Source organism: Falco biarmicus, chromosome 15 (assembly GCF_023638135.1).
Source record: "Falco biarmicus isolate bFalBia1 chromosome 15, bFalBia1.pri, whole genome shotgun sequence".
Taxonomy (NCBI): Eukaryota; Metazoa; Chordata; class Aves; order Falconiformes; family Falconidae; genus Falco; species Falco biarmicus.
Window position 1 is genome coordinate 9,300,235 of NC_079302.1, and position 27,526 is coordinate 9,327,760.

General features: G+C 36.3%; 1 protein-coding gene across 3 annotated transcripts in view; it reads right to left on the minus strand.

The window, feature by feature from the left end:
• The window catches only part of CDH8 (cadherin 8), a 214,081-nt gene that overhangs the window by 81,772 nt on the left and 104,783 nt on the right, over positions 1 to 27,526 (minus strand). For all 3 annotated transcript variants that reach the window (XM_056361148.1, XM_056361147.1, XM_056361149.1), the window contains exon 3: positions 15,833 to 16,127. In XM_056361148.1, the coding sequence (XP_056217123.1) occupies positions 15,833 to 16,127 (295 nt within the window). The remainder of the gene's footprint in view (positions 1 to 15,832; positions 16,128 to 27,526) is intronic.

Consider the following 27,526-nt stretch of genomic DNA (forward strand, 5'->3'; position numbering starts at 1 on the left):
AGAAATTGCCCTTTTTATTTCTTAGGCAACATTGCACTTGCCATTTCTGTAAGAAGCAAAACCAAATGAAACTCAGTCAGTTACATTAAGCTTGCTACAGAGACTTTTTTTCCCCCTAAAAATATAATGATGACATTAATTAGGCTAACAATAAAGACAATATCTATGAGGGAGAGAAAGCAAGAGTAAGAGAGAGGTTAAGGGCTGAATTATGTTTCTTATGTTCAGGAAGGAAAAGAATTATAGCACTCACCAAAATATCGCCCTTTCTGGGTGTGCTAATAAAAATAGCCTCCTCTTCTTTCTTATACTTTGTGTGCTGTTGAATCCAAATTACACGTCACTTCAGGACAGAAACAATAAACTAAAGGGAGAGGAGATCCCTTTGGCATGTCCTTGCATTGCACTTGCTGTTCTTTCTCTGTAGGGCACATTGCTGCTACAGCTTTGGGCAGTTTTGTTCTTTACACTACACATAAATTATTTAAAATGTGTGCATGTTTAGAGATAACGTGCATATCACTCAACAGCTTCCATTTCACCCTTTCCCAGCTGGCCACTTCAAACATCAGGGCAAGATACAGGGCTAGCAAAATGCTGGATTGTCTAGAGGGATGGAGAAACCTCACTTATGGAGTGGAAGTTCTGCAGTGCCTGAAGTTGTGGCAGGTTTGGTTCATGGGAATAATGGGATTATTCCCCGGGAAGGGAATACAGCTTGCAGAAACACATGTCACTAGAGAAAAAAATGCCTATGTCGTGTACTGGTAATTAATTTTGGCTACCACTGTGAATTTATCTATTCTTACAGGGGGGTGACATCAATGAAGGGAAGCAGATCAGCTGGCCGTTATGCAGGCTCTACCATGGCCTCATCTGGCAGGAAAAATGCCCCACCAGCATCCCTCCTGCTGCTCGGCAGGGTCCAGAAGAATCCACGTGGCCTGCAGCTGATGCATACAACACGGAAAAGGAATCCAATGCTGATGAATATTATGTTGCATATGTCTTTGGCAGATGCTTGCTAACCTGTTTCTGTAAGCATGTACTGTTCATGTTTTTAAGCTTAACTGTTTTTGATGTTGAAAGGTGATCTTATACCTAACATTCAATATAATAACCTTTAACCTGCCACTGGGCATGAGAAACAGACTTTATCCTCAACTTGATGGTTGGTTTGTAAGGAATTAACATCAGAAATTTGTTTTCTAACCAATTCCAAATTTTGCTGTACACCCAGACACTAATAGGCAATGCCTGGTAGCTTTGAATGAAAATGATAAAGGGGATAGATGACACAAATGTGGCCCCCAGCCCTGTAGCTAGCACAGCAGCCTCAACCTATAGATGATATCCTGAATGACCTCCTTCACACAGAGATGAATGAAAACAGTAACAGGGAAGCAACCACGAGGCATACTCAGAGGCCATGGCATAGGCTACAGTGAATAAAATAGGGAGCAATGACAAGTAAGTATGCAGGAAGCTTGAATTTGGATGATGCAAGAGCGGAGGATCAAAAGGACCTTTTGTGGCTTGCCCACAGTAGTTACAAAGCCTAAAAAGTAGTAGCTGTTAGAATTGTCGCACATATTTAAGGTTTTTTGGCTCACTTTCTGTAACTTACAACAGTTACAAGTTCTCTGTTACGATGTTCCTACAGAAAGCAATCTCTTAGCCGAGCTGTACCTCCCCTCTCACAGGATTCAGGCTACCGCCCCACCACCCCAGCAGGACATTCCCTGCAGTTCACAGCTGCTGTCCCATGCATGATAACAAATATGAACGTAGAGGACAGTGCTTTCTTCAGCTAGATTCAAACTGCAATAGCAGGAGATGTACTAGGTTTCCATGGATGCTATCATAAATTTTCTCTTTTAGAAGATTACAAAACAAAAGAGGTTTGCGCAGAATATCATACAATAGGACAGGGCTGCAATAAAATAAGGCTCATCACAGAACAGTGAAAATTTCTGTAAAAGTATTTTATCTAGGCTGTTTCATTTTGTTTCCATGATATAATTCATACACAAAAGAAAATAAAGAAGTTATTTAAAAATAAGTTAAAGAAGTGTTGACTTCTTTGAGATTGTGTTTGATTTGCCTAGCTGGCTCTCATTTCAAAGGACTTCAGAAATAATTATATTGCTTGTTTAGAAAGATTTGATATATAATGCCTATCGTTTTCTTATTTCACTTGAGAATTCTTGAAGAATTTTATAGATATTTATTTCAAGTTTTCAAAACTTAAATGGGTATGTTGATTCTTTGATAAAAGTATCCTTTATCCCAAGTGTTCATTAGATACTGAAGTTGAATACACCATAGTAAAAAGAGGCAATCTGTCTAACATTGCTTCCAATCCTAATGCTCAGCTCTCAATATTTATTTCTTATGACATAAAATAATTTAATTGCTTATTGAGGCCCCAAGTTTATCTGAAATTTATACATACATTAAAAAACCAGACATAATAGTTACTATTCCCATTCACTGTTTATATATACAAAACAGGGGAGGCACGTGACATACCCTTCTTTTTTTTCCCTTACGTGACTATAATCTCACATAATAAAACTAATGAAGGGAACAGAAAAATAAGATATTCTCCCAGCCCTTAGAAATCAATTTCTTACACTGCCAGTCTCTGCCACTTAGCACTTCATTTCTGTCATACACAATTCTGAGGTCACTACAATTCAGCAATTTGCTCCCTAAAACCTTATTGATGAAAATTATTTATGAAATATGCAAGCAATCATGAAACAGAAAGTAAATAAATTACTTCTACTATTGAAATTAGTTAAGCTTTTACATAGTTTAAATTTTATCTCCTTTAATTTGTTGGGGGTTTTTTTTGTGTTACGCCTTGAATCAAATCTTCTGCAGGTGTGAAACATGCCACATTAATATGTTCACACTGGCAATAAGAAGTATGTCAGAGAGCAAACTGTCCCCTCTGCAGCTGTGGATGGCATTGCTGCTCTGGTTCCCCTGCAAGAAGGTAACGGTCCAGAAGAAGTGGCAACCCATCCCACTCCCACAAGTGATAGAACCCTATCCACCTAAGCTTTGGAGATCTGGAGAACTAAGGGTGAAAAATAATGCAGAAAAAAGGAACTCAGAGCCACCATGGCTGATACTTAGACAATCTCCCGAACACAGCAGAACTCTCTATGCTTTGGTCTAGAGCTTTGAATTATTGATATTTAAGCAGGATTTTACTCCACTACAGACTCTGCAGTTATAAACCGCGTGTACATAAATATTTTTACATGCATAATGTGTTTAAAGTTTTAAAAATAAAATTACTGATTGAAAAAACAGTAAGAATGTAGGGAAGAGCATTTATTAAGTAAATGCTTTTTGAGAAACAACATTCTGGGTTCTACCCAACAAAAAAACAGCTAAGGTTTCTGTTTGTGTTTAATTTTGACTGCATTTGGCTTGTGTTTGTTTCTTTGTCAATGCTACAACAAACTCATTTAGCTAGAGACTATAAATTTGAAATGGTGCCATTTTTACAAGAAAGCCACTATTATAGTCCAAGTCACTGTTGTCCTAATTACAATAATATAGCAGTTTTATATAATCTGGCCCAACAACATAATCACTGTTTCTTTTTTAATTTATGTTCCTAATATTTCCTTATGTAAAACAAAACCATCTTTTCAATAGATGAGGCAAATTTTAAGATGTTCTGTTGAAAAAACGTGCTGCATTTTTTTCGGAGGTGCACTTTTGCAATGCTAATGACCCTGCGATTAAACACGGACTGCGAAGAGATTCAACAGATTTTAATTAATGAATACTTCTAATGTGATTTCACCACTAACCATTGCTGATTGTTTTAGTGTCAGGTTTCATAGTTTCTCTTTGCAACAGGCTAGCAATCAGAGAAGCAATTAGCAATAAAAGTATTTTTATATGGCTAGGTAAGAAAGCCTGCATTTGCTGGCAAACTGAGATTAAAAGCTATCATAAAAATAAGATGTGTGTGCTCAGCTAGTGCTCTTCTGTTGTTTTGGCTGTGTTTTTATGTGCAAGTCAGGGTACAAATTCTGCACATTAGTCAGAAAGAAAAATGCATATGCTGCCACAGGGAGTCGGGAAGCAAATTTTTTGGTGTGGCAGTGAAATGTGTGTTCTGGGAAAAAAGAAAGAAAAAAACAACCAAAAATTCAACAATAAACCCCCCAAACTTGTATGTTCTAGAGGAGGTAACGCATAGCTGTTGCCAGAAATTTACATGAATCCATATTCAATGAAGCAACCATTTTGTTGAAAGATTGTAATGGCTGGTAAAAATAAAAAAATGTGACCATAATGCAATATAGTGGGACCATGTTTTCTCATTTGCCCAGGGACTTCAGCATTTTTTTTCCTTTTCTGATGCCCTTTTTGGTCTCACTCACTCTTTCCTCCTCTTCCCAAACCCTGACAGGCTGAAATCTCCATTCCATTCAGAAGATCTGATAACAAGTCTGACAGGGCATTAAGAGTATATATGCATGAAAAAGATCTACCATTATTTACAAACTGTTTTGTTTTTCTAAAAGAATCACTGTGCTTCACATCTCCAGCTAGATTTTGAGTTTGGCTGATAGTAGCCCTGCAGTCAGTAGCGGTCACAGCAAAGCATTGTTTGCATTCAGCAGGTCAGATAAGCATTCTTTCCAAAATGAAGCCTTTTCTTCACTGTCCTTCTTTGCTATAATCTCACAGGTAGCATGACAGTTGTTGTCATGGTAACAATTTTTTATTGAATAAAACTGCAATAATCTCATAAAAACCTGTATAACTTCTTGACATGTAAATTATTACTGCCTCAAAGCTTAAGAAACTTATTCTTATTTGTTTTTCATTGTTGCTGATTTTTAAAATACAAAAACATAGTTTTAAGCCTTATCATCTCAGATTATTCTACACGAGACTATTTCTAAACCAAAAATCTATGAATTAGAGATTTCACTAACCAAATAAACAAATCTTATATGGAATAGAAATCTGTGTAATGCACTTCAGGACTTCCTAATATGTGTAAAATGCACACATAAAATATTATCATTGGCATTTTAAATTGCATAGCTTGGTGTCTATGCAGATGCATATATGTGGGTATGTTATACGAGTAGTTTAGCGTTCTTTGCAGATCATACATAATTTCACTCCTAACTTCTACACTAGTACTTGACTATATTTTTGTTATTATTAACAGCTACATTATTGCCAAAGTTCTGAAAACAAAATATGTGGATCAGGTCTCATAAGTCAAGAAAGTCCTCTCCCCAAAGACTCCAAGAGGCAAGAACCAGGGCAGACAAATGCAGGCAGACAACTGAAGAGAGACAGGGAGATGACAAGAGGATGTAAATCGCCCTGGGAAGCCATGCTGTCAGCAGGCAGTGGTGCTGTGGCCTGACCTACCTGCTGTCAGGTTAGCACACCTTCCCCACAGCACCTACAGCACATAGGCATCACGGAAGAGTTTTAAGGACTGCTTTGAGAACAGATGACAGTAGTCTTGTGTAGGTTTTTCAGATCTTCCCACACTTAAAGGAAAGCATGTGAAAAATAGGTAAGTATTTGCTTTGTAAGCAGATGTCTTTCAGTGATGAAAAATTAATGGAGGTGAAAGATGACATCCTAAGCAGCGGTAAGGGGTGGAGATATGGGCCAGAAGGATCCACTAAAGGAAACTATAGGCAGCTTACGCTTGGCATGCTAGAGACACAGGAAGGCCAGAATGTATTCTACTGTATTTATACTAGAGTTCTGTATACAGCCACTCCTAGAGGGAAAAATGAGAAAGAAAATGTGTGTACTTTACAGGTGTAATACTGATACGTGGGTGATGAGAACCATATAAATACATAGATAGGAGACTTCATTTAATCTTCTGCAAAGACAAAAACAACAGCAAAAGCTTCCTTACAATGAGAAATTGTACAAGGAGGAATAGCTCCCCAAGGGAAATAACAGAATCCTCCTCACTGAAGAGTTCACTCTATTGCACAGGATGCTAGATAATGTATTCTAAGGGAAAACCCTAGAAAGACAGGAAGATTAACTAATAGGGTAATTTGTCTTTCCCAGCTGTAATTTGTTTGACTCTAAGTAGTGAAATACTGTGATGCTGTCATGATCTTGTTTATGATGATTAAGGTAAGGAAGAAGGAAAAGAGGGTTATTCATACCACTCAGTTTTGGTCTCAACTGGCTAAATTAGATACGTAGCTGCACTAGCTTTCTGCTCTGTATAAGGGAGGAAAACAGAATTGTCCTTTCATGGGAACCTGCTTTCTTGGTCGACCAGCGAGGAATCCAAATTAAATTAGCCAGCTAATGCAAATGTCTAAGTTTTAACATATGACTACTGTCTTATGCGTATGTACTCAAATTAGGCCATACCAATCTATAATACTAACCCTCCAGGAACTTCAGGCATGTAAGCTGGCACATCAACATATAGGAAAAGCACAAGTATTGCAAGACTTTTGTTTCTGTTTACATTATTTTCCAAATATATATATATATAAAGACCTATGTGCACTTACACACTCATTTAGACAAATACATATAATTTCTGCAATAAACTGCAAATCATTTCATATTCAGTTTTTTAAAGCTGATCTTAAAAAGCAGAGTAACAAAGCATTACTGGTTTGTTTTGCTAGTTGGTTTTATATATATAGTTGCGCTGTTGATGTCACTGAAACACACAGAATTTGAGAACCCAGTACTCTACAGACCTACAGCAAATGGCAGATGGTGCCCCATACAATTGATAGTCTAACCCAAAAGTTTTAACACCTGAAAAATCTGGCTTAATAAAGGGATCTGAAAGAACCCAACAGGAGCAGCTTGGTCAACAGTAGGAAATAACCACTACAATAAATTATGAAGTACTGTGCCAAAAAAAATGCAAGAAACTCTTTCCTGTTTCCAGCAGGAAAATACTTTTTTCATGTACCTCTGATATACTGAGTCAGGTTTAGCTCCATAAGCAGAACAAAAATCCGAGTTATTTCTTCCAAATGTTACATATTACTTAATGCAATTTTTAGAGTAGTTTAGAAAGTTAATGAAACCTTGAAAAAATGTTAGCATGCAGTATGTGTATGAGTCAAAATCTCTGAGCAACTGAATATCCTACCACATATAACACAATGATGCTTTTAGATTGCTCATGTGTCATTTTAAGGACTTTTCATCATGTGAGGGAAAAGGGAAAAATATATTATATGCAAATGTGTAACTGCAGAAGTATGAAAGGTGCTTGCTATGCATAGGAGAAGAAAGCCTTCTGTACAGCCCACAGACAACGGAGCAAGCTGGCAGCCTTCAGCATTTTACAGCTGTATAATGAGGACTGTAGGAAGCATGGTTGTGAAGTCTAATAAACTGTGTATTTTACAAAATTTGTGCACAGATTAATCATTTTAGAACTCTGATGCTGCCTTTATAACATGAACTTTTGGAAATAAAAATGTTTAACATCAGAAATGTATATTCAATCTAGTGATATAGATAACTCTTTGGCAATTATCCTTGCTGATTTCACCTACTGCTTGGATTTAGCCTGTGTGACTTTAATAAGAAAGGACACTGCCTTTTCAGTTTTAAGGTTAGCAGCCTTTCTTGGTACAACTTATAAGATGCTGCCATTAGAGAGCCCGCAGATACTCCTTTATAAATTCCCCTGGGTGGCTGTTTGTTAGGATTAGAATAAAGTATGTAACATCACAGGCAACAGTAGAAGGGTAAAATATATTTTATGTTTGGCTTAAAGAATAATGTTTTCTTTTCATTTTTTTAATTGTTTTATTATTATTCTCCCTTTAGGTATCACCCACACTATAGAATATTAATTGATATTTGCAAGAGATGTGGGAAATAACTATTCTTTTGTTCAGGACTTTTTGAAAGACTGCTTGTCTCTAATCAATTGACTATTTCATCAGCATTCATTCTGCGAGGTCCCCAGGCAAAGACAGTGAAATTGGATGATCACTGTACACTACGTTACCAAGGGGGAGGCGGGGGGGTAGTACGGTAAGGCTTGTTGATTTCGATGGAAGTTTCAGGTTATGCTCAGGTGTACTGTATACAAGTATAAATAAATAATAAAATAGCCCTGGCTGTTTACTGCAGAAATCCTTTCATTTATACCTTTCTATCATGAAAACAGAAAACGGCTGGTATAATCTTGCAGCTTTGATGCCCTGCTTGCTTTATTTGGTAGAGCGAAGCCTACAGTGCCAGTAACTGTAATCCAGGTTACAAAAGCAGACTTTGAAATATTGCCCCCTTAGGCCACTGCGGAGCAAGCATATGGCAGCACAGACCATGAGGGCCCCAGGGAGCGGGTACAGTTGAATCAGCTGGCCAGCAGTCCTCTCCTGGCTGATTCATGAGAAAGCTGTATTGACATCAGCTCCACAGGCAATTGCTGCTCTGTATTCACAAAGAAACCTCAAGTGCTGCAGATTCAGCAGCATACAAAGACAGGGGAACCAACTCAGGGCAGGGTGGGGAATGACCAATGCCAGGAAAAAAAATAAAATAAAATAATGGGTTCTGAATTGCGTCTGAATCTCATTTTCCCAAATGTCAAGTGTGTCAGTCAAAGAGACGCCTAACACAGGCTATCTCAATTAACAGAGTTTGAGGACTATTGGTCTCCAGCATTCTAAAGCTAAATCTTTTGTGTTAGCAGAGTGATGTAAGTTATAGTAATCAAAGTTGCTATGAAAAAAAATACCACACAATTTAATTTTTTGACCTAGAACTTTCTAACTCATGGTTAGAATTTGTCTATGTTTCCTATAACTAAAAAAAAAAGAGAGAATACATTCCAGTCCAATCCTGTGGTATTTCACAGAGCCTAAGTCTGGCAGAAATCTGTACTAGTCGGCTCTCTCTCATCTGTTTGCCACTTAGGAAATCATCCACTGGCCAGCAAATGGGCTTATGTCACAAGCATAGTTGTTTGGAGAAACAAAATGCATGCTTTCAAAGCCAACAAAACAAAACTACCACAGTTTTGAACATTCTTTTCTATAAAATGTGAAATTTGGAAAAACTGTGAGAAATGCTTGTTAAGAGTAGATTTAAAGTGGCAACCAAAAGAGCATGTAGCAGAAACCTGAGTCAAAGACTTATTTGCATATATTCACCGAACAGAACTATGACTGTGTGAAGTGTATAAATGAAAAGAACCATAAAGAACTTCAGAAGCAGAATATCTGCAACAAGAACAATATATAGCTGTGACTATGAGAAAAGAATCACCTGGAAAAATAACAGTAGGACAGATTCTTGTAGATTGCTTAGGACTAGAGAAGCAAGCACCTAAATGCCAAAATTTTCTTTGCTCTGCCCTCATATGGTCAACATGTGTCTATGTCTGTCTGTTCGTCCTCATCCTGTGAAACAGGAACATCACAGGAAGATGTAAAGGAGCTAGGACTTCAACTCTGGTCCAAATTAGCTTTTTCCTGATGTCACTTCACTATGCGTCATTTGCAAAACTTTCCTTTGTGCAAAGGGAATGAATGTGTGCAAAAAATGGAAAAATTGTAACAAATTGCTGCCAGTTAATGGAGAGGGAAAAAAGGCAGTTTTTGTCTAAGAAACCACTGCACATTAACAGCTCCACACTTTGCACGGGTAGTTTAGAGCTTATTTCTAAGAACCAGGTAGTATCTTCAGAACTTGAATGTTCACATACTTGTTGCCACTAGTACGAAGTATTTTGAGCAATCCCAGTGATTTTAGCAATTTTGTGTAAAGTCAATGAACTAATTTAATACATTCAGGACAATATAGGTCAGTGCAACTAAAGGGTCAGACTATAAACCCCTAAAAAGCAATATTGTAACTTCATCTGTGGTCCTTGAACTCATCATGGTCATTTACGAACAATGTAAAAAGATAATGACATTTTCAAACAGACCTCGTGAGAAATGGAAAGTACAAAAAAATCCCAAAAAACAAAAAACAAACAAAAAACCCCAACAAAAAAACCCACCAACATACTCAGAAATGTTTATTCAAGGCTCAATAACAAGTAAAATTAGGGAGAATACTGTCTTGGTTTTCCTAATCAATATCCTAACCAATTACTGAAGGTTACTTATGACTCTGCTTTTGGAACCCTGTCTCAGCCACACAGAATGTACAGAAGATTTTAAAGACATGTACGCTCACTAAATATATCTTTCATGTAAAATGTTCTTCAGTACCACAGCTAGTGAATTTGATTATGCACAAGATGACTAAGTAAAGGAACAAGAAAACATGAAGATATACATTTTCTAACAGCTGTTGCCATATTTTAAAACATCTGCTGGTTTTTTTCCTTAGCTTTTGCACTCCCTTTGCATTTACCCTTTGGGCTAATTTGTAGCTGACCCCAGTAATATAGTCCTTTTACTCTACAATTTTGTGACAAACTATCATTGATTTAACAGTCATGCTCAGTGCCTTAAAAAAATCAATGAATACAGAGGGGAAAAAAAACCCCAACAAACCAGTAAGACAGTGTGGTTGATCTTGATAACATTTCAGGTGGGGTTTTTCTTGCATCTTTCTAATTTATCTAGTTATTTTATCACTATTCATATCAGGTGTTGCATGTCGATTTCGTATTCAACAGATTTTGTTCTTTTCCAAACAATTTGTAACTGGAAGAGGAGTAATATCTTTAGGAGAACTGGAAAGAAAAGCTAGACCTTATACAGTGCGCTTCTACTATAAATAGATACACTAAATAATTCCAGTTTGCTTTTGAAGAAAAAATAAAAAAAAAGATTGAATTATTTCTTATTTACAGTAGTGTAACCAAGGGTAAACTTCGATCCAAAGGAAAACATTGCTAAGTAGATGTGCTTGTGCCAAAATTGGAAACTGATATTCTGACTTGCATGAAACCCTAAGCCTTTTCCAATAAAGACCTTTTCCCCCACTAAATAGTTTTCATGGAAACATTTAGGGACAAAAATATTCTAATCTTTCTCACACTGTTAATTTTTTCTAGTGTTAAAGGCAAAAGCATTTCTAGAGTAATGGCAGACTGGATTCCACTGCATGTATTTCAAGATGGTTTTTTTTTATGACTGTGAGGGGACTTAATATTTGGAGGTTATTAAAGTTTGTCTGTTTACCTTAATTCAGGCAAACTATGAAATAATTCTCTTCCCTTATGGCTTTTGTTCTTTTTCCATCTGTGTCCTTTTTTATTTCACCAACACGTTTGTCACTCTACTTCTGTCATCTTCTGTCTTTCAACATGACACTAGCTGTCTAAACACTCTTGCCTTCACTAAGAAGAAAATCAAGAAATTTCACGCCTCATCCCACCCCTGAAAAAAAGATCCTGCTATACTGTTGGGAAAAAGTATCCGCTTTTGTTTCCATCATCACCTCTGCAGCACGCTTTCAGGGAAGTCATACATCTGTGCACAGCTAAGAAGGCAACACAGAAATAGAACATACTTGGGTGTAGTGTCTCTCTTTTTTAAAAAAAAAAAAACCAAAAACTTTTTTCTTTTTTTTTCTCTCTGTTTTTTTCTTTTCTTTAAATAAGCTACAGATCCAGCTACAATTACCCTTATGGATCTTCTAAGATAACTCATTCATTTACATAATAAGCTACCTTCATTGCAGGCATATATACACATCTCAGACAAATGGGGGCAGGGGGGAAGTCATGGGGTTCTTCCACCCAGAAGCTTAGGTGAATCTCTTTTTAAAAGGTTTCAACTGGGTTTCATTACCAGTGCATCCCTGTACATCTAAAAGTGATTAAGCAAGATGTACAGACAAATGAAATTATTTCCTATTTGTGACATGCAATACTGTCACAATAAAATTATTGTACAGATTTCATTTTTTGATCTTTAATCCCTCAAGCAAATTAATATCAGAATTAAACAATTAAAGCACTAAGTTTCAGCAAAGAGCATATTCTCCATATACATTATTAGCTTTTACAACTAAATTCATCATTTTGGAGTTGGGGAACAGGGTTTACTACAGTACATTATATAGGAAATGTGTAAAAAAAAGAAAGGAATACAAGGATGAAATAAGGGAAAATTCAATTTAGTTCTCAAAACTTTTTCTGGAATGTGCTCCTCTCGTCAAAGAGAGAAATAATTTATTTTAAAATAACTCTGCACACAGTGTCGATACAACACCACTCAGTATGTGTGTGGGTGTGCGTTCTGTAAAGACAGCTGAAAAGTGAGCATCATTCCTACCGGAGATAACACAGTGTAATACTAATTGTCTTTGCACCAGGTAGTGGGAGGAAAGCCATGCAAAACCTTTTCTTTTGTTTTAATAGCGAAGCAGGACTTTCCAGATATCACTGATACGTAACAAAAAAATCTAACAGGCCGGATTGTGGTCATGCACTTGTGATAATTTCATATACTGGCATACACACACATTCATACATATCACACACACAAGGTTTGTACATACACCACAGTTTTCACATCCCCATAATGTGTCTTTCATGTCCTAGACAGTCATGCAAAAATACCACTGACGTTCATATAACGCATCTCTTCCAGCAAGGAATGTAACACCAGTGTCTAATACAGCTATTAGGAAAATCACACTGGGTTAAAACCTCAACATTACATTAGAGAATAATGACAGGTTAATGCATTCATCTGTATTTTATGCATTGCTTTCCACAGAGGTCCAAAAATAAAATACCTTGTCCAGCATCCCCATTACATAAGTACACTCTGTGTGTGTGTGTACACACACACACACACACACACGTATATATATATATAACATATGACTTCCTCTTCTGTTTCAGAGCAGTCAGAATTTGTATAAGGATTTTCAGGAAAGAAGAGATTTAGTGGAACCTTTTATCCTGCATAAGAACACTGACTAGTAATGGCTGTGTTGTAGAAATGTCAAGGCTGAAATTAGCAGTGGGTGGAGATCTCTTTAAGGAGAATTAAGTAAGTGAATAATGGAAGTAAAATACTCTTAGTGTGGCAAAAAATAAAAAATATCCCTGAACTCTGAAAGGAGACAGTTTTCTTATAAACATTATAGAGAAGTAAAGTAATTTTAAGAGGACTAACAAAACTTAAAGAAACTTAAAATAGTTTATGGAGATTTAGTACAACTTGATATTGCTACCTGCAGGTTAAAAGAGGAAGGCAGAAGGAAACAGTAACAGCAACATTAGCGAAGGGGTAACAGTCTGATCTTCATCTTTCTAGCCTTGAAAATTGGTTCCAGCAGAGATTGCAATGCAGACTTGACTGCATATGCTGCACAGATTTTACAGTCAGTTGTGACCCGTGTAATGCAATGGCAAACATACTCTGAGTTCTGAGGTGACAGTTTAGAATTAGGTTTTGTTTTTCAACAAAAGTGCAAGCGTGTATATTTGTGCTTCCTCACAGAAATAGCCTGAAAATGTGCACCCCTAGGAATGTCACATAGAAAAATATGCAAAGTTCAGGCATCATAAGGGATAAATGTGCAAAACTGGCATAATTTCACTAATAAAGGTAATAAATGGTAGACCTCTTGGATAATCTATGACAATTTTCTATCTGTATTTGTGGTGTTAGAATAAACTCATTTTGGACTAAACTCTTCCATGCAGCCTAAGGATATGTAAAAATGTGGAACTACATGATTTCGAGGCAGTTCAGTGAAGAATTACTTCTCTTTCCCCCACCATGCTAGGGAAAATAGTGAAATGATATCCTCAAAAAGCCAGAGCTTTTCACTGTTCCAAAACCTGACATCTATGTCCAGGTACTGGTCATTTCTTCTACAATCTCCTACTGTGAAGTTTCCCCAGATGAAGTTTTATCTTCTAATGCATCTCTCATGACCATCTTTACATTTCCTCCCCCCTCCCTGCTTCACCCTAACACTTTTCCCAATTGTTTCACTTCCTCTATCTTTCATTAATGAAATTATTCATGTTTCATTTCCCCTCTCTTGCTTTCATTGCACTCTCACCATCTTTTAAACCTCATGTTAACCAATTCACTCGATTTTTATTCATCTGATCTTCTGACTAGTTTCCTGTCAATGTTTTGGATTGTTTTTTTTTTTCCCCTCATCTTCTGCACTGTGAATACTCCTTGGATAGAAGCCATATCTTTACTAAGGTTTATAAATATTGCTCATATGCACCGATACAAATTACTTTTAAAGCAGCCTTGTCTCAATATATATTCATTTTCTTTTTTCCTAGAATACCAAACAAGTCCCGTTCATATAAGGATTAACTGCTTTCAATTTCCTTTCATCCTTCTCCTATTTCCTCCTTTATTTTATTTTTTTCCCTTTGTTTTATTTAATTTAGCCATTGTATTGCCTAGAGCCTGGCAAAAATATATTCCGAAAGCAGGTTCGTATCATGTTTATGCTGCTGTGTAACTGAAAGTAACTTACAAATTAAACCTATGTTTTAGTAAAAACTGATGTGCAGGCTTGAAAATTCACATATCAGTTTTGGCACAAGCAATTCAATACAACCAAGATATGAAAATCTGTTGGAGAATTGTTGATTAAAAAAATGAAGGCTCGGGTATCACCTTCTAGTCAGCACACCATGCTTACATTTGAAAATGGCCTGGTACAACTAATTGTACTGAATGTGAGTGAGAGGATGGTTCTGGCTCCTTACATTCCTCTTCTTTTTAACTATATAAGACAGAATGGTGGTTTTGAAACTTTTTGATAGGGTGCTGCTTTATTTTACAAAGCGCCTTGGCATTCTTTCAATTATCTTGCTGTGACAGATGTAGACAAATTGCTGAAAAGCATGTTATGCTCAACCTAATAGTAAAAAAAAAAACCACATTAGAATTTACTCTGAATTTCATGGCCAGATTTTGATGTCTTTGCTTATACTGAACTCTGAAATTGACTCTTTTGGTTTAATGGGTTTACTTCCCTTTTGCTTTAGTGACAGCTACGGGTCTTCTGCACTCAATATGTTTGTGTCAGTAGGGACTGAGGACCTGAGTACATAATTACGTACCCCTGTAAGTAGAGATGTATACACTTGCAAACACAGAACACAGGAGAAACTATGAAAAAAGATTAAAATCTAATCTATTAATCCATGAGAAAATAGATTCACATTAATCTGGCAAAAATAATAAATATAAGTAAAACATATTAAGAAGATTATTTCCTACTCCTTTCGTTTTCTTTGTTTTCACACAGTTAATTTCCCTCTTCACCATCTCTTTCCAGAGGTTTCTCTGTTTTCCCCTTCCATCTTCCACACAAATCCTATGGCTAATTGGTTAAGTCCACTCTAGAGTCTAACCATCAATTCCCAGACAGAGCATCATTCATTTCAATGTTTTCGGCTGATTAGAGTTGCACTTAGAGGAAAACAAATAAGTATGTATCAACATACTGCAAGTGCTACATCTGTGTATGAAAATACACAAACAGATAATTAAACATCAACAAAATATCAATAGGATTAGAGTGTCATGTTGGAACAAATCTTGATAAATCCTTCTCAGTAACAATACTCTAAGTACAGCATCATAAGGGGAATATAAATTCAACCCGTTAAAGTGTTGTTGGACAAAGACAGACACATTAATACATCTGTTAGTCATTTTCTTACTACTAAGGGACTCCACTATTGTGCTGCAGATGAAAGCTTTGGCCAAGGAGAGATTTGTAAATATGCAAATTAATGCTAACAACATAATAAATATCTTATTATTCATCAACAACTCAACAGCATACTGGCACAGTTTAAACTGTGAGTAATCAAAGTTTGTTGATGTTTACACATACGTACCTACAACAGACATTTCTGGAACCGTAGCGTGATACGGACCATCAACAAACTCTGGGGCATTGTCATTGATGTCTTGAACCTTAATAATGAATTCTGAAGGAGGCTCCAGAGGTTGGTTTGTGTCCCTGTCGACCGCTTGGGCTGTTAGCGTGTATTCAGCTTTTTCCTCACGGTCAAGCCTTTTCATTGCATGAATGTCTCCAGTCTTGTCATTGATCACAAAGATTGTTCCAGCTCCATCTCCTGACAGAATATACTTGATTTTGCTGCTGCCAGGATCCAGGTCTGTGTGCAACTAAACAGGGAAAAAAAAGCACTTTAGAGACAAAATTTACACCCAGATTTTTTTTTTTTTTTTGCATTGGTCTAACCATACATTTTGTCAAGCTGTTCTTTTGTACTTTAAGCTTAGCACCAGTGATCCACATCTCAGCTTGAATACACAAGGATAGTAGGGATTTGTATACATACTAATCAAAAGTGAATGTAATCATAGGCATAATTAGACTTTCTATTTAAAAAGCAGCTGTTATATATATATATATTGAATCCCTGTTCTAAAATGTAAATGTCTTCAGAACTATTATCAGCCAAAATGAACAAGCACAAAATGTCCTTAACCTATTAGATCAAAGGGTGAATGAAGGATTAACAGTAATAGATATTTTAATCCATTTTTTTCTTTTTAGTTATTACTTTCAGCTTATTTTCAGGTGACTGAAAAAGGCTGAACACTGGCATCTATGCAAATGTTGTAATGGACAGCATTCACAGAAATTTAGAGCCATATCATAACTCAGCTGTTAGCAGAACTTAAAGGATTCTAAGGTATTTATTCTAAAAGTATTTCCCCTAAAAAAACCCAACAAACAACCTTTGTTAAAGCAAGTTTCCAGAAATATTAAAACCACCCTCACGCACATCTTCCCATTCTCCTCAATGCTGCATTAGAAAAAAAAAATTAGATTCTATTTGGCTTTTCAAAAAACAACACAAGATTATTATAATCTGAAACAGTATGGGAAAAATAGAATTCTTCTTTACTTTGATTTTTTATTTGTTAATTAAAAGCCTAAACTGAAGAGCACTGGAGACAAACAAAGGGCATTCATTGATTCTGAGCCCACAAAAAAATCAAGTATTAAATATTGGATTATCATCACAAATTCTTAATTTGTGAGGGTGAGTGTACCAATTGGTGGACCATATGTATTAGGGTTGACACACTCAAAAATACAGGATAATAATTTAAATATACAGTAATAGTGCTTTAAATTCTATTTACTATAAAGTCCAACACAATATGAACAATAAGAAGTGAATAACATGTCATTAAAAACCTAACTTGCATTTATTATTATTTACCTCTGTCTCACAAGAAGTCTGAAGGAAATATGTACAACCTGTTTAGGACAGCTGCAACATGACTTACAACTACCACTAGACTTGCTCCTGTTTGCTTATTTTTTAGCAGGCAGTTCAACAGAAATTGTTGCTGGTTATGCATTGTACTCTTCAATGGATATCAGGGGTTGCTAGGGCCAGCATTGTCATTTGATATAAGAACCTGTATTGGGATATTAATACAGGTGTGGAAAAAAAGCCTTGTAACACCTGTTACAGCCAAGACACAAGTGGATTTTTATGTCATACCACAAGCAGGCTCTGCAGGTTTTTCAGTAGATAATGACTCACATACAGTTATATCTGCAAATTAGCTGTTCAGGAATAAGGGCTTAGAAAACTCATTAACAGCACCTTAGAAAAAAGGAATCTCAAATTGTTGCAATGAGCACAGCGGACAATGGCAGTCAGGTTTGATTTTCCAGATGATCTGGTTTATTATACATACAAAATCTTGGGCCGCCAGTGTATTCTCTGCTTTGCAATAACAGCAGAACTCCCACCAACTACAGGAGGTGTGACTTCACCCTCGGTGTTTTGCAGGGCAGCACTTTATTACCACACCAGCTAACACCACATCATTGTTTTAACAAATTTCTAAAAGCACTTGAACTGTCTGTGAATTTGAATGACTCAATCCAGTTGACTCTTCCTACCCAGCCCACATGAGCGCACATACAGACATCAAGTGACAGCTGAGTCCTTTTTCCAAAAACTGAGCTTTTCTTTTTGTAGTTGCTATCAGCTTTTACTTGAGAACAATCAGTGCCATTTATTAACTATACTAAATCAGTTGACAGTACTTCCCTGTTGTTTGGTATTGCAGTTTTCTCTGCTCAGTAAGACACATTAATACATTTATTTTTATTTATTTTTTGCCTTAAAGTTATTGTCCTTATAAGCAGAACTATAATCAATCTAGGTGTCAGCAACACAAAAAATTATTTCTAGGGTACCAGAGCCTGTCAAGATCAATCCAGAATCTGTTTATGTTTTAAACAGATTGTTTAAACACCTGTTTGATCCCTGGATAAAATCTATACTTTATTAACATTGCATATGAAGATTTCAGCAGAATATCCATAACTGAATTACAGTGATGTATCACAACATTGTCTGGACACACACAACTCAGCAAAGCAATTGGGAACATCTCAGTTCACCCAACTACAGAGCCTTACAATGAAAACTATAATCTGAATTTCTAAGAAAGCACTGGCTGGATAAAGTAGATATCCCATATAAATACTTGAGAATGCTCAAAGATCTCCCAGTTTGCTATTTGCTAATAATAAGTAGGAGAAGCTGTCAGTATAATCTCTGGTGTAAATTTTACCCATATTATTCAACACAATTTATCGTTCATAAATCAGTTCTGGTATAAATTAATGTGGAGCTATAAAACCTTTACAGTGCTAGTAAGATACCAACAGTAAAAACAAAATAAAGTCTATGATTACTATTAATTGTTTCTTCTAATAAGTTAAAGTTCTTTGCATCAAAAGAAACAAATAGATATTGGTATTTGAAACCCTATAAAATAAAGGGATAAACATTAAACAAAAAATGGAAGAGCTAGAAGCATTTTATAATCTTAAATTTGGAACTGAGGCTGATTAGTGGAAGATCAGTCCTTTACCCAAAGATTAAAAAAAAATTACTATCATTTTTGCCACTATTAGTTTTTAATAAAAAATCAAGCTGTAAACATGGTGTTTACAGAAATGATATGTATACTTTTAAAGATGAACATTCAGACTGACAGATTAAAATACCTTTTCTGGGTTTTGAAGTTCTTACAATATAATATCAAAATATTATAATAAATAACTCACGGAAATATCCATTTTTCCAAAATCAATTCATTGTTTGGATTTAGGATTACATCATCATCATCTATTTACAAAGTTAAATCATGGAGCTGAAGTGAAACTCCAGACCAGAAAGCACAGTATTTTTTCCAAGTAATATTTTCTCTCTTCTACCAGATGTGAATGATAATTTACAGCAATCGTCAAGCTTCAGCAAGCTGTGTTCATGTGAAGGTTAAAGATCATTAAACACATAATTATATAGGGTCTAGGTGAATGATAGAGAGGCATAATGAATATGATAAATGAATATCGGTTTCTGCTGAAAAAGCCTGACAAATGTTGTAAATTTGAAACTGGTTTCCACACCTGTAGCTTCATTTGTTGTGCCTGTGCTTGAAAGCTGACCTCTTATTTTTCAGAAAAATATTGAGAAAGGTAAAAAAAATTCTATTTAAATAAGGAGACACCTATAGCTAGCCCCTATGTCCCACTATGAGACAGCAGCCCAAAACAAACAGAAAAGCGTGTTTACTGGAAAACTTAATCATGTTCAACTCACTTCCACTGCATGAGATTCAGGTAATCAGACTTCAAAGGAAGTGAAATCTTCTTCCTCCACCACTGCCCTGGCTGTGGGGCTATAAATTCAACCATCTCTCTTCTTTAAAGTAGCAGATGCAACCCCATCACCCAATTCCATGCCTGGATTTACGGCAACAAGAGAGGTTTTGGATCCTTTCCTAGTTTTAATGGTGATGCAGATGCCTTGTATTCATACCCTACTAATGGCTCCCATGCAGCCCTCGCACAGGTCCGTTCCTAAAAAATGAATTTCATCCAGAATGAACCCTCTGAACACTGCAGTTTCTAATTATTATTACTTCCTTTGCAATTCTATGTTATAATACAGATGATAACCAAAGAAGCCAGTATTAATAGGTAAAAGCATACACAGCGTACTTCCACAAAACTAACATTATTTTCACTAATAACAGATGCATACTTAAAAGTACTGCCAACACACTATTCAAATATATAACATATATTTATAGTCTCCCACATAAATACATTACAAAAATGCATAATTACAATCAGTGCAAGAGAGATTGCGTGGATGAAACTCATTCAAGGAGACTCTATATGCTGTAGATGTAAAAGTACTACTCTGCAGTAAAAAAACAAATACATGAGCACGTTACACTGGTACTAAATTCTTCCATTCCACAGGTATTTGTTCATCATATTTTTAATCACATTTTCTTAACAAAGACTTACTTCAAAACTACGTATGCAGCCAAGAACTTAATGTGTGGACGAAGGCTGAAGAAGCTCCAAGCTAGGTTTGGGAAGTGCTTTTGAAATTCTGAGTATGCAGAAAGATTGGTGAGTATCTTCTGCAGATGGAACCCATCTCACCTGCTCTCAGTCAGCTACCTGGCAAATCATCAGTAGTCAAAACAACAGCTTGCTCAGCGCAATGAATTTCATGTTCAAGCCATGTGTTCACCATCAGGGAAGTACATAATGCACTTGGGTCTGGTCTGTGCCCAGCACTAGCAGAAAGCTGTTGACTGCCCTTTGTAGTGGGATTAGGCACGTCCAAGTCCTCTCCAGGCGTGGTGTTGATGTACAACTTGATACAGACTAGCCAGTAACAATATGCATTGTGAAAGAGAGGATTTGTAACCCCAATTTCCTCATATTAGTGAAAAGGTATATATATGTCAATAAATCACAAGAGGGGGGAAATCTGCATATTATGAAAATGCTCCTGCACATTTTTAATTAAGAGAAGACAAGGCAGCATTCTGTAGTTGGGTTTTTATTTAAGTTTGTTAGAAAGTAATTAATTCATCCTTGTGTAATTACAAGGGAATTACCCCTTACTTGTTTCAAGGGAAAATGTATAATCTGCTCTTAAAACTTCATTTTAAAATTTGCATCATTCTTTTACATTCTAACTCTGGAATTTTTTTTAAGGGATTAACTAGTGCATCACCAATCTTCACCTGATGTTATGCAGATATACACACAACACACCAACATTTTCCTAATGCTCCAGGTTCTTCTATTATTTAACTGTGCTTTGAAATAATATTTCTCATTTATGAGGCAGACCCCATTTAATGAACTTTGAGACAGAATTTTCAGCTTTCGTGACTCTTCTCCAAAACTGCTGGGTTCTAAGAAGCTATAGCTAATTTTGTGAAATCATGGAAGGATTTTAGTGACTTTTACAATCGTTTATACATATATCAGTGCTTTCAAAAAAACTGTACTGCACCTGACTCATCATATGATTCTTTCTGTATGTGACTTTGCAGGGTGTTTTTTTTTCCCTAAAATATGAACATCATTAGGTGTTACAGAAGGTTTCTGTGTGTATTGTTGACATGCTCTGACACATAATGGAAAATGAGCACGTTTATTGATGACCCACAATTTAAAAAGCCATTCATAATTAAACTATTATAGATAGATTCAATTCATTTGCACACAACGCAGAATTAATAAAGTGAATGTAATTTCAATTGAATAGACTCTTTCATTTTCTCCATGGATAGGCTGATCCCATCTCTAGTAATGGGAATTATAGCTGCACAATGGGGGAAGAAGAAAACCAAATATTCTGCATTATTATTCAGGGTAATGACAAATTGGGGCACAGACTTGATGTACCTGACATAATGTCAGTACTTGGAACACATTCAGAAAGGAAACAGACATGTCCATGGGTGACAAAGGTTTCATTTAAGATATGAGAATCATGTAACTTGGAAGCCTCTAGAGTAACTGTCAAAAGACATTACTGCTCACACTTCTCAGCTGCAGTTTCACAACCATATTCAAAGAGAATTAAAGCAATAATATCCCTAACACTTTCATTTAAGAACATAATCTCTGCTTTTGTCTGCCTCAGTTTCCTACCATGTCATTTGAGTATCTTTGATTCCAGATGGCTTCTTTTATGTTTCTGTTTATTCTTTGCTGTTGCTTTTTTATTCTATTTGATTTGCTAATTTTGTCTCTGTTTATATTCATGCTGCAACTGTGCACAAACTGCTTTCCATTGCTTACCTTTTGGTATCATAATACACTAGAGTGAACTGCTTTTAAAAAACTGGAGACAAGATTGGATCTAACTATGTGTTTGTTCTAATTCACTGATTATGACCAACTGATGCAAGAAAAGAGCTGAGGAATGTGACTGAACCCTGATCCAAGTCATTCCTGGTTAGAGCACCATTGGTCCTTTCTGTACGTGTCATGTATTGCCTTCCTCACCAGTCTGAATTAATAATTTATATCTATTTTCACTCAGTGTCTTGGGAGAAGAGATAGATACACTTGTTTTTACAGATGGGATGAACAGAGGAAGAGATAAACCCATGTTTAGTCTCACAAAGATATATATTAGGAAAAACAGTCCAGCCCATAGGACTACCCAAGCCATTCCTAAAGAGCTCTACATATTTATCTCCAGTTAATCACAGTATTAATTTTTAATTAGAATTGTTATGTATTGCCAGTGTTGTTTCACAAATTTTTTTCTGCCTGCCAGGGGAGCTAGGAATCAGGAAAACATGTCCCCACATGCAAAGTCTTCCCCAAATCCACAGTCACAAGTTCATCTTCAGGGGCTGTGATCGCAACAAGGACCAGGTAATTTGTTTCTACTCTTTTCTATCTTCATTCCAAAGCATGGTCTCAGGTTGATTTTTCTGTATATATTTCTTATGTATCTTGCTTCTTCTGAATCCTTATGTTAAGCCAGAAGATAGCTAAAGCTTTCTGTTTTCCTAGTTCTAGCCTTGGCCCTTTCCATTTGGGAATACCATCTGTCTTCCCTTCTGTCCTGAGAACACGGCCACCACATATGACCTGTGTCCCACCACAGCTTGGACTGTTGCCTTTAGTCACTGCTTTCTGCAGCTATTTAACGCCCAAGTGTCCTGTGTTAAGTGGCCTCAGATGGCTGACACCTTTTTGTAGTTGGCTTTCTGCCTAGCTTGGAGTTCATGTAACTATTTCTCAACCCAGACTGCTGTTCCTTTCTTATGTTCCAGCAGACACTGCTCCTGTAAAAAGGTCTTGATTTTTTAACCCAACTGTTTCTGATACTTGGAAACGTGCAACGAAGTTGTGTCGTGTTGCCAAAGACAACTCCTTTCCCATCTCATTTACTTCTCTATTATTTCATCTATAGTATACTGTGGTTCACCACAGGAGATCTGAAAGCTGGATATAGAGAGCCTCAAAAATTGCATGCAGTGTTAGTCTTGTAAAACATATTCTCTCCTCTGTGTTGGTTTTTGTTGTTGTTGTTTTGGGTTTGGTTTTGTGTTTGGGTTTTTTTTTTGGGGGGGGGGGGGTTGGGTGGAGGGGGAAAGTATCCGTCTGTCATCTCCTACTGTTTGCGGTCAAGCACTTATATTAACAATTCCAGTGCTTCAGGCATTATAATTAACAGTGCCTCCTGCACTTGTCACTTTTCCCAACTCAGTAAAATAGCAGTGAAATCATTTACTCTCTCCTCTATCTTGTCAGTCTTGGACACAAACTATGCTGCAGTTTCTACTACCTGTAAGATTGCGTGAAGTCTCCCAACACAACTTCAAAAGTGTTCCCTTTTGGCTTTCAATTTTACTGCCAGCAGAGACTCTCTTGCTGCTCCTTCCTCAATATAGGCAAAAGATGGGGAAGGCTGTAAAAAAACATAAGCCACAAGAATTTCCCATTCAATGTGCTAGCCACAAGTCTGGCAGCTCCTATACACCGAATCCTTCTCTTTTGTTCCTTTAATAATCATCATCTTATTCACAGTGTTCTGAGCTTTTCTTCCATGTTGTTTGAACTCTATTTTTCCTTTCCTCTTTAAAAGCTTATTATAACTTGCTAGGCTTCATTCTCAGGCACAGAGTACATTACACTGGAGCACTAAGACCTCTTTGTGCTTTTCAAATTATTTTCTCAAGTGCATGTCAGAGCAATATCTTATAATACATACTCTTAGGATTGCAGAAGAGGAATAAAAAAGTTAATCACTACATACCCGCAGCAGTAAATTGGAAGCTGCTTACAAAATCTGTCAAACTAGACAAGCTATAGCCTAGATCAGCAAAGGCAGAAAGAAGTACAATAGGCCAATGTGGTCAAAGGTGACAAGATATTTCTATTTATTTAAGCATATTTAAGTTGTCACAATTTTACAATCCTTCAAGGCTCTTTTTTTCAGCTGCTTTTACAACCCTGGCTTCTGATCACGCTTTGCTCACAATGATGAGGAGGAACCCAGTGATAATATATTTAACCTGTCTTCCTTCTAATAAAAGAATTTCAAATCCATGCAGAATGCATTCTGTTACTTAATGCCTTCTGTTATTTAATAATATTTAATAAAACAAACCTGAAAACATTAAAATACCTTTTTTTGAGGGTAATTTATCAAAGTTGACTGCTTAGCAGACTTCCATGTCTGAACATAAGGAAGCAAGTACTGTCTAAAACCACATGATGTGTAAAGCTGGCAGTGCAAATAGAAGGCTCTTTTCTAGCAATTGGCTGTCAAACACATCTACAGTGCAGAAATATAAACATCAGCTACGCAGCCAGCTTTGAGCTAAAATTGAAAAACGTTGAGAAGGTAACAGAGTGAAATAAAGAAAACTAAAAAATTAAGTTGTGAGTACTCACATATTGATTATCTTATGAACTATCTGCTTATATGTGACAATATAACTTTAGAGTACTTACAGTAACCTGTGAACTGTGCACATGGGTGCAGTATAATTTTTTTCTTACTAGAAATGTTTTTCAAGTTACTTGGAATGTGGAAATAAACACAGCTAAGAAATGCTACAAAGCAAATTCCTTATGAGATGTCAAACAAAACATTAGTTCTTCAGTTACCATGCTTGCAGTTACATAGTAACATCAGTGTCATACATCAGAATAAGTACATACAACATGAGGATAATTTGATTATTTTTTGCCATTTTCTTGCAGTTAGATGTTTATTAGTGATAACTCGTGCAGAATTATAAATTATTCAGAAGAACCTGGTTGAAACTAGTTATTATGACTTCATACAGTTTCATAAAAAATTATTTGTCACATCACTAGTGTGGTTTTCAAAGCTTCCTAATGTAATTTCCCATGCATTTCCACTAAGTCATGCATTCCTGTGAATTTCTTTCAAACTCACTTGCAAAGGTTACGTCTCTCATAATGCGATCAATTTGCAATACCATTAAATTTGAAATATTTTTTTAAACCACTAGAGAGAGATCATAGCTTCTGCCTTTGTTAATGCTTTTCTCAAAGAATTGACAGAGAACACAAACCATTACACACAGACAATATTAAATATGCAGAAAGAAACAACTGTGCCAAATCCAGCAAGGTTTGATATTTATTAATGTTATTACCTCTGATTGTCAAGCAACTTGTGTGGAGTCCTGCAGTCCCCTTTCTCAGTTATTCCTGAGACTTTAGTCTGCATATGAATTACTACATTCTTTGGCATATCAGATAACCTGACCTGTTTCCAAGTCGGAAAAAGCAATGCTGTGAGTATAAGCGTGGGCATCATTTTGGAGTATTTATGTCATTAGCTGTAAACACCTAAGCTGCCCGTGTTTCAAAACATGCAAAATTTGGGGTCAATGTCCCATTAAAAAGAAACCCTGGTTCAGCACGAATACAGACAAATTGTATACAAATCAGTATCACAAAAACTGTAAGTGTGTAACATATGTCAGTCTCAGAACAGCCAGAATCCATACAGACTTAGCAATGATTTAGTCTAGACCTTTATACAAATCGTCTGAGCTCATGGTGAAAACTACTGTGGGAGGCTGCAGGAGACATCTGTACTAATTTAATGACGGTTGAATCACTGTCAGTTTTCTCTACCCACACAAGCTTGGTAGTGCTCGTATCACTCTGTGAGCACAGAACAGCCAAAACCCCATATGGTCCTCTCACCATTCAGCTGTTCTTTGCGTTTCTCTAATGGGACATTCTTCTTAGAAAGAGAGGTGAGCAGCCATCATGTATTAATATCTTTTGGGGTTGCGAGCAGCAGAGAAGATGCATGATACACAATAGACTGAAGTTAAGAGGCAAAGAAACATTATGATTTCTCAGGACCTCTTCTCAAACAATACACGTAGTCCCCCTCCTCCGAAGAACTGATTATTAGGTTGCCCCCTAGAAAATATAATGGCCATAAAAGGAACATCAAAGGAGGGAAAAGCTGCATAAGGGAGATCCTTGAAGATCTCCAAGGGCATTGCTGAGGTTTTTCTAATAAATGAGTTCAGGTACCTTTTGGAAGGGCTCAGGAGAAAAAGAAGGAAAACCACCGAAACTTTAAAAATATGAGAAAGAGGTATAATATTAAGAACTAAAGTTTTTGAATGAGCCAATTCATACTCTAGGTAAAAGAATGACACATAATCCAAATATCAAATGTACATTCCTGCTATTTATCTGAAAACTCTACTGAGAGAAACAAATGACAGCTGGTTAGCTGGGCAGCTGACAACTGCAGACTCAGTACTCATCTATAAATAATGATTATTAATTACTTGTAATACAGTAACACATAGAGGTCCTTGTTGGCACAAGGACTCTGTTATAATCTGTGCTGCAACCTTCACTGAGCTTACTTCACTGTCCTCTGCTTACAGTGAAATACCAAGTGGCTTTTTCCCCTCCTTCCTTTCTTCTGAAAGAGGGACAAGGAAGAATGAACCCAAAGTACATAATTTTAGAAATTAATTTCTAAGACATTGGCTAATTTCTACAATTACCACTTACGGCTTCAGTAGGATTCAAACTCATGGAAAAAATGGGGCTGAATTCTTGCATAAATTTCTAGTCCAAAAATGGTATTTTAAATTTTTTTTTAGAATTTTTAATAGTTTTAATGGTTTCGGGATCTGATATAAGACCAAGGAACTCAGTAGGAGCCTGTATCAAATTTCAAAGCACGCCAGACAAAACTCTTTATCTGAAACATGTAGAGAATAAAGATACAGAACCAAACAAACTCCCCCCAAAAAGACAAAAAATCACAACTGACATCTAGTTATCAATTTGGATTATGACTCCATAATTTATAGTCCAACTAAATTCAGAATTTACCCCTAACCTACAAGCTTATTTTTTATACTTTTCTGATAACTAATAGGTCATGTATAACTGATTTTCACACAAACTAGATAAATAATGAGATCAGCAATTATCTGACTGTGAGATAATAAAGTGTTGAAAATAGCAAGACCTTGAAGTAAAGTAAAATATTTGAGATTATTTATCAAGTCAGTAAAGCTGCCTTTTCACATTTACTTAGGATATAGGAGATGGAATATTTTGTTTGCCTATGGAGATGGGATCATTGGGTATGTAAATGGACATTGATAGCCAAGTTAACTGAAAAGATAATCTGCTGTATCACATTCTTCAACAA